This window comes from Marmota marmota, unplaced genomic scaffold (assembly GCF_001458135.2).
Source record: "Marmota marmota marmota unplaced genomic scaffold, marMar, whole genome shotgun sequence".
Lineage (NCBI taxonomy): Eukaryota > Metazoa > Chordata > Mammalia > Rodentia > Sciuridae > Marmota > Marmota marmota.
This window is the reverse complement of record NW_026000221.1, coordinates 29,081,021-29,089,030: the sequence shown is the minus strand read 5'-3', so window position 1 is coordinate 29,089,030 and position 8,010 is coordinate 29,081,021. Positions and strand designations below refer to the sequence as shown.

The following is an 8,010-nucleotide window of genomic DNA, read 5'->3' as shown; positions in this document are numbered from 1 at the left end:
GAGAGAGAGAAAAAGGGAGGGAGGGAGGGAGGGAGGGAGGGGGAGTTCAGTTCTTCTGTGCAGTAGGAAAGCATATCCAGTTTTGCTGACCTGCAGGTTGATATGGTTTAGTGAACTTCTAATAAGCACTAAAAGTTAAAAGTATCACCACCAACTGGGAGAAGGTCAGTCTCTGTGTTGGTGACAGTTTTAGACCACGGGGCCTTCCTTCCGTACTACTTTGGCTACCCGGTGATGAAGGCCATAACTATCCCAAGGGTTGCTAGCCATGGTCTCGTGGGATTCATGTACAATTTTCTAATTAAACTTTTTGTGTAACAATTAAAAATAAAAATGACTTCTCTGTGTCTCCATCTCCCTATCTGTAAAATACTCGGGTTGAGCTACATAATTTCTGGCATTTAAAAAAAAAGGTGGCTGGGAGTATGATCTCACTGACGCCAAGTGATATTTGTCTATCTCTACCTGAAGATCAGCCTAGACAGAGGTCTAGAAGGATGGTTATTGACATTTGGGATGCCCTTACTCACCCTCTAAGCCCAGATTATGGATTCTTCATGTCTGCCCACCCCATGGGTGAAAACAAATAAGAAGGGGAGGACGGAGGGACAATCTCTATAAGGAAGAGGGGATGGGAGGGACCTGATGGAGCTTCTGAGGAGCTCTTGGGGCTGTTGACAAGTACAGACTGTCTTTGTGTTACACAGACAAGCCAAGTTCATCCAGCCATAGGACTTGCTCTTCCCTCTGCCTAGTCATCATGACTCAGCTCAGAATCACCTTGGGAGAGGGCCCTTCCCTGACCAGGCTCTCCACAATTCCCTCCAGGCCTCCCCAAAATTCTCTGTAGAACATCACAGTGGGATTGGCCTCATGTGGGGAGCGGTGATGTGGATCAAGGTGTCTGATTGTCTCGTGGTTGTGGTGTGCTTGTGCTGGGATCCCCCCACGCAAAGGTACGGGTTCACATTGTCCAGATGCTGTAGCGACGCTGCCCTGAGCAAAACTCTGTACAAAAGCTCAGAGTTTTCAGTGAAATTCAGACACTAGCTCCCAAAGAGAGAGGATTCTGAGCATAGCAAAATAACTGCTGGGACCTTCAAGCCTGCCTGCTTTGCAGAAACTTCCCACAAATAACCTTTTGGTGATAAAACCTATATAATAAACATGTGGAGCCAGCTCTGGGTCACTGTTCTCCCAACCAGAGATCAGTTTCCCACCTGATTCCACTTTTCTCTCTAAATGTTTGTGTGTCTGTCTTAATCCCCCATCACCCCTTGCTGGCTTTCTGAATTGATGGCTACGGGGCAGCCTCATATCTCTTCTTGTGATCTGATATAATCCTCTTTCATCATTAGTTTACTTGTTAATTATCTGTTTCCAATACCAGATTGGAACACCCTAAAAACAGTCACTATTGGTCATATTTAATGTAGTATTCTCAAGTGCCTAACATGTGGTAAGTACTCAATAAATATTTATTGAATGAATGAATGGATAAATGGATAGACGGACATATATATGTATGGATGGATGGACAGATGATACAGACTGGGGATTGTATGCATTTAAAAGTAGGATGACTATGAAATGTCTTTTAAATATTGGTTTAAATTAGGGTTTCCCAACTCAAATGCTGGTTAGAGCTAGACTAGCTTTATGAATAAGTGGACCATTTCTAAGAGGACAAATGGTAAATAAGATGCAGCCCTGACATCAGAGATGCAATAGGGCATGGTGGAATCTGCAAGCAAACTGTATCCAAACACCCCATCTAAATAGGGAACTAGCTGCTCAGCTCAGCTCCTGCTGCTTCATGCTATAGGAGAATGTGACCCAGTGTTGCCAGATCTTCGGATTATTCAAGAGAATTCAGAAATTTGGGTTTTCGTATAAATTTTCCAAGTTTTTAAAGACCAACAACAAATACAAGTTTGGTTTTCAGGTTTGTTTGTTTGTTTAAGTAAAACTATCAAGGCCATCCTATCCTATGTAAATCTGGATCAGGGCTGCAGACCTATCTGAGACCTAGCTTGGATTCACTACCCTAAGATCTCCTTGGGGACCGGGACCTGCCCTGATTCATCTGTTGCCCCAGCCTGAGCACAGGAGGTCATTGAGATAACTAATGCCTCTCTCTTCCACCTTGGCCAGGGACACAATCAGGAGGAGCATCGCAGGGGACGAAGACAAATAATCTCTACAGTAGAGCACCATGCAGCCAGTCTTTTCTCCACTCACCTTGAACCTCGCCACTGCAGACTTGGAATTCATGAGGGCTTTGACTGCAAAGGGCACGAAGAACACTGCCAGGCGCAGGGGATTCAGAGTGGCCACTGATATGAAAGCCTGGATCAGAGCGGGAGGAGATAGTGAGGGTCTCAGTCCTTCACATTTTCTGCCTTTCTTGGGGCTCCTCTCCCTGAGTCTCAAGCCACGGGGCCACCCAACAGCTTCTACCAAGCTGGTGTTTGGGAGAGACTGAGAAAGAGGAGGAAGGAACACTTGTCTTGGAGTCTTATAGTTAGAAGACCTCCTCCCTGTTGCAGCTTAGTCACTGGGTAATTCTGTAACCCTGAGCAGATTGCTCAATGTCTTCATTGGCATAGGACACCAAAGTCAGTACAGGAATAAGGTTTAGAAGACCCTGAAAAAATCCATTGGAGAGAATATTATCTACTGTCCATGTAGCATGGTACTATCACCACAGTCAAGGTCCTCTTTCTTCTTCACCTTAGATGCTTATTTCCTCTTTAACAACCCAAATCTCCTTATCCTTCATGCCTGATGCAAGCCCCACTCTGATACAGCAAACCACCTCAGGCTCTTAGCTCTCAGAGTAGGACCTCCCAGGTAGGTGCCTTCAGGACCTTCTGATCTATGCCCATCTCCACTCCTTTCTTCTTCAAGTTAAATCTACAGATAAACTTGAATGGTGCTGAGTGCCTTGGTCTGCTCATACTTGGTATGAGTGCTGTGGGACCCTAAAGTCCTCCTGAACATTTTTCTTCCTAAGCCCCAACCCAGCCTCACACTCAGACTTCTCAGGGTGGCTCTCTAGTGTCAAGCAGAGGTGACAGCTGCCTGGAGCACGCACCTTGGCCACAGATTCTCAAAGACTCCTCCCTCTTGCTTCAGGTACAATCTCTTCACCTCCCTGACTGCATTACCATTCTCCACAAGTGGCATCCTGCCCTATTCTCTTTGAGGAATTGGATTCCTTATCATGAAAGGCAGCTGCTGCTTCTTGGGGCCAGGGTCAGGCAACAAAGGGAAAGACTGAAGAAGCTACATCTTCCCATTCAAAGTGCTGTTCCAGGGCCCTTATTTTGGGATCAGATAAACCCCTCCATTTGGAATTGTCATCCTTCAGATTTTGTGAGAATGGTCAGGGTTTTAACCGCACATGTACCTCTCAGCACCTCTAGAGGGTCCCTCCCACCCACTGCTGCTCTGCAAGAGATGTCACTTTTTCAGATGGGTTGAGAAGGAAAAAAGCTTGAATAATCTGGAAAAACAAAATCAACGTAGAGTATCCCTTTGCAAAGCTTTCATCTTTGAAAGTCGTGGGCTAAGAAGGACACATGTGAAAATTCCACATCATTATTTGGAGGGGGACAGAGCACCAAGACACTTACTTCATTAGCTGTGAGTTTCAATTCCAAGAATGTGTGAGCAAGAAACATGGCTGCTATGGCCACTGTTGGGGTGATGAACAAGGTGGAAGTAGTCAGGCTCTGGATGAGACCACTCTTCTCCAATAGTTTCCTTTCTTCCTTCTTAGGTCTGGGAGATAAGAAGAAAATAAATACATCATAAGTAAGCACCAGTGCATCCCCCAAAGCTTGAAAGAATTCCTCAGAGGTGATGGGCTTGGAGCACCATGGCATCACCAGTCTCTGAGCAGAAAAACAAACTTTACATACCTTTAATCGTTTCTGCAAATGGTCTCTCCCATGTGTACATTTTAATCAGCTTAATGCTAGTGAGAACCTCACTAGTCACACAGATGCACTGGTCACTGACCTCAGATGTGTGATCCTGAGTCTTCATGACCATTCTGGTCAGGAATACCTGAGTCAGGGTGCAGTAAGTGTGTTAATGCACAAGAGTGGCTATTAACAAGGACAGGGGAGTCTAGTCTGGCATTGGTAGGGTAACTGGGAATACGCTTGCTCCTTCATACTATCCTTGGGGAATTAGTTCTAGCACACACACACCCCACCAGGACACCAAAACCCACAGATGCTCAAGTCCCTTATATAAAATGAGGTTGTATTTGCAGATAATCTATGCACATCCTCCCAGATACTTTAAATCACTTTTAGATTCCTTAGAGTACCTCATGCAAAGTAGAGGTTATGTTAATAGTCGTTATATAGTATGGTTTAGGAAATTATTACAAGAAAAAATCTACACATGCTCAGTACAGCTGCAGTTTTTTTCCCCAAATATTTTCCATCCATGGTTCATGGATTCCTAGGATACAGAACTTGCAGATTAAGAGGGCCAATTGTATTTTCAAAGGTAAACTCCAGCTGGGCACAGCTGTGATCCCAGCAGCTCGGGAGGCTGAGGCAGGAGAGTCACAAGTTCAAAGCCAGCCTCAGCACCTTAGCAAGGCCCTAAGCAACTTAGGGAGATCCTATCAAAATAAAAAAGGTCTGGGGGTATATCTCAGTGGTTAAGCACCCTGGATTAAATCCCAGTACAAAAAGAAAAGGGAAAATGTAAACTGTAAACTTCATATGTGGATTGAATACTTGAGTGTAATCTTGCACTGAGTGAATCCATTATGGCTCTTAGTTGCTGGTCCCTGTTAAGAGTTTTTCCTACAGATACCTCAAGTCTTAGGGCAGCCTGAGGGCCTTTCTTTCCTGGGATTCAAGCCAGGCTGTGGCTAGCTCAACAGAAATATAGCTCTTTTGCCTTCAGAAACCGAAAGCCCCTATAATGGCAATCCCTTCCGACGAGAGTCACTGTGCCGTGGGAGGAAAACATTCAATTTCAGCCCTTCAGAGTCACTTCCGCTTTGTCTGATTTTATTTCAGCAGCATCTTGGCAGCACACTTGTTCCCTTTCCCCTGTTATACTATGCCATCTACATTTTTTTTTTACCAGGTGGAAGGAATAAGCACCTTCTACAGAGGTCATCCATCAAGAAAAGCCTGTGAAGCACATAATCCTTTGGGGAAGCCTAAGAGGTAGGCCTCACACATCACATTCACACCGTACTTATTAACCAAGCATGGTGGCCAGAGGACGGTTGGCAGTAGGACTCAAAGCTGGGTCTTGACCTCCATGGAATGACCAAGAGGCAACACCCGCCCCCCTCAGTGGGATCCTAGATTCCAGAACCCTGGGAGTTCTAGGGGGTGTCCAACATGAAAGATGTTACCTCCAATGGGAAAATCAGGAGACGGCAAACTGTGGCAATGAGCACAGAGGGTCCGAGGATATGGTAGGTGGCAATGCTGCAGGACAGCAGCAAGGAACAGGCGAGCAACAACATGGGGCCATAGTACACCCCTTCAAACAGGTAGTGTAGGCCACTGGTGAAGAAGCCAATGGCCTGTAAGACAGCAAGCCCATGGCACAGGTGTCACCTCTCTAATACCAGGACATGATGGCAGGTGGTCAGAGTGGTAAAGGACCTCTTCTGACTGGACATGTGACCCTTGACAAGCTACTTTACCACTCTGACCCTCAGCTTCCCAACTGCAAAGCCAAAGTAATTATACCTGCTTCTTATGTTTTTGTGGGAATTTCAATGAAATACAAAGTGTCTGCACACAAATTGTACTCAACTAAAGATATCTTTTACTATTATTATCACTAAAATGTCTAGATTTCAGATATTTGCTTTTATTCTACTCGTCTATTATATTCATTATTTTACTACTAATAGTATTAACTGAGTCATCATCTCTTGATCCTTCATTTTTGCTATAGATTCTTCTGCCCACTGTCCTCCCTCCACATGTAAATGTCATACTTAATTTAATGTCATATGTCATACAGATTTAATGTCATATAAAAACTGACATTCCAAATCCAGAAAACGATTCATTCATGTCCTACAGAGTTACCGATTTGAATGGCTTAAGAAATGATTTCCTTTTAATATCATCTGATCTCCTTTGAGTTCACAGGACTAGGTCCCAACCCGAGCCTTTAAAAAAAAATTAAAGCACATTAGATGGCATACATTGGTTATTTGGAGGCAATTTACCTCCAAATAAAAATTATACAGACCATGTGATCTGACCGTTTCATTTCTCTGCTGAGAAAACATGTACACGTGTTGGAGAAGCATGCACAGGATGCTCACGAAGCACTGCTAATCCCAGCCAAACCCTGGACACATCCTGCATGTCCTTGGTGAGGAGAGGTTAAAAAGTCCACCCCAGAAGCACTAGGAACATTGGGTCCTGGAACCTAAACAACCAGATCTCATGTCCCAGACTCGTCATTCACTAGCTGTGGAACCATAGACAAGTGCTTACACTCCCTGTACCTCTGGACCTCATCAGCAAAATAAGATAATAATAATAATACAACCTACTTCATAATTTCCTTTGAGAACTGAGTAAGATAATGCCCATAAAGCAATTTATTTTGGACCCTGAAAGTACTGTAATTATCATTAGGCGTCACTGAAAAGGAACAAAGAAAATCTATGTGTGCTAACATGAAAAGCTAAAACCTAATGAGGTTTTCTATCAGTTAAAAACAAGTTGCAGAAAAATACATAAAATGTAGTATAATTTATGTAAAACACACACATATAATACAACATATTTTCTATGAGTAACTTGCATATGTCTAGAAGGCTTTGAGAAGTCAAAAAATATATAACAAAAAAATGAGAAATGATAATGGTGCTAACCTCTATGCATAAGGGAAGAGACCACGTCTAGAGCATCCTCTATATAATTTGTGTGTGTGTGTGTGTGTGTGTGTGTGTGTGTGTGTGTGATGGTAGGGATTGAACCCAGGGCCTCATGCTGGCGAGGCAAGCACTCTAAATCTGTCTTATACTGCCAGTTATCTGTTTATTTTTTTCTTTTTTTTTTTTCCCAAGGAGAATGTATTCAGTTGAGTTTTCTAAACTAAAAATAAAATGTATAGAAGCAATTCTCAGAAAACCCTCACTTGGGTAACCAGTTCATTTCCACTTTCAAATGGGCCATTTGCTTTATGTTTCTGTGAAGATGTTTGGGGAAAATAGGGTCTTGCATACAGCTGGTGCTCAGAACAGAGACATGCAGAAAGGAACTGTGGCAGGCCTCAGTGCCGGTCTCCCTTAGTGAGGCAGTTACATCCAAGAGTCAGAGGCCAGGCCACTGTGACCAAATCCAGGCTCTGATGCCTACCAGTCATGTGGCCTGGCACACGCTACCCACCCCGCCTCTGCCTTGTTTTCCTCCTCTATGACAAGGGGAACAACAAGAGAATCTACCACAAGAGAGGTGTCAGAGAGTGACTCAGCTAATACAAGTTAAGCCCCCCGAAACACTGTCTGACTTAGAGTAATTTAGCACTTGTTATGATAACTTTGCCAAGAACTATAAGGGTTAGTGAGGATAGGGCCAGGGTAGGGTTTGGAGATATCATCAAGAAGGATAGAAAAAACAGGGAGAAGGGCAACCTGGACCCTTTAATTGTCTGTCAAGTGCAGGAAGGTAGGATAGCCTTCAAGTTCAAGGTCTAAGAGAAACTAATAATAAATGCGCCATTGACACACGAATGAATCACTATTTGCTTTCTACATGCTTCACATGTGCTAACTGATTTGATCCTGTGAGACAACAAGCCTTTGAGATTGGTTCTGTCCTTTTTCTATAGTGTCAAGGAGGCTGGACATTTTACCTAAGGTCACAGAGCTAATGAAATGGTGAAGAGTGATAATAGTAGAAATGGTTACAATTAATACCTCATGTTTGTCAGCTTGCTGAGTTTACAGAAAACCTCTACTTGATGAAATGGTTTAATAGATGTTTTTTTGGA

At 43.6% G+C, this 8,010-nt stretch overlaps 1 protein-coding gene across 1 annotated transcript in view; it reads right to left on the bottom strand.

The window, feature by feature from the left end:
* Positions 1-8,010, bottom strand: part of Abcc11 (ATP binding cassette subfamily C member 11) — a 66,913-nt gene that overhangs the window by 43,133 nt on the left and 15,770 nt on the right. The window contains 4 exon segments of the mRNA XM_048792235.1: positions 2,242-2,349; positions 3,639-3,786; positions 3,923-4,074; positions 5,399-5,572. Of these exon segments, the coding sequence (XP_048648192.1) occupies positions 2,242-2,349; positions 3,639-3,786; positions 3,923-4,074; positions 5,399-5,572 (582 nt within the window).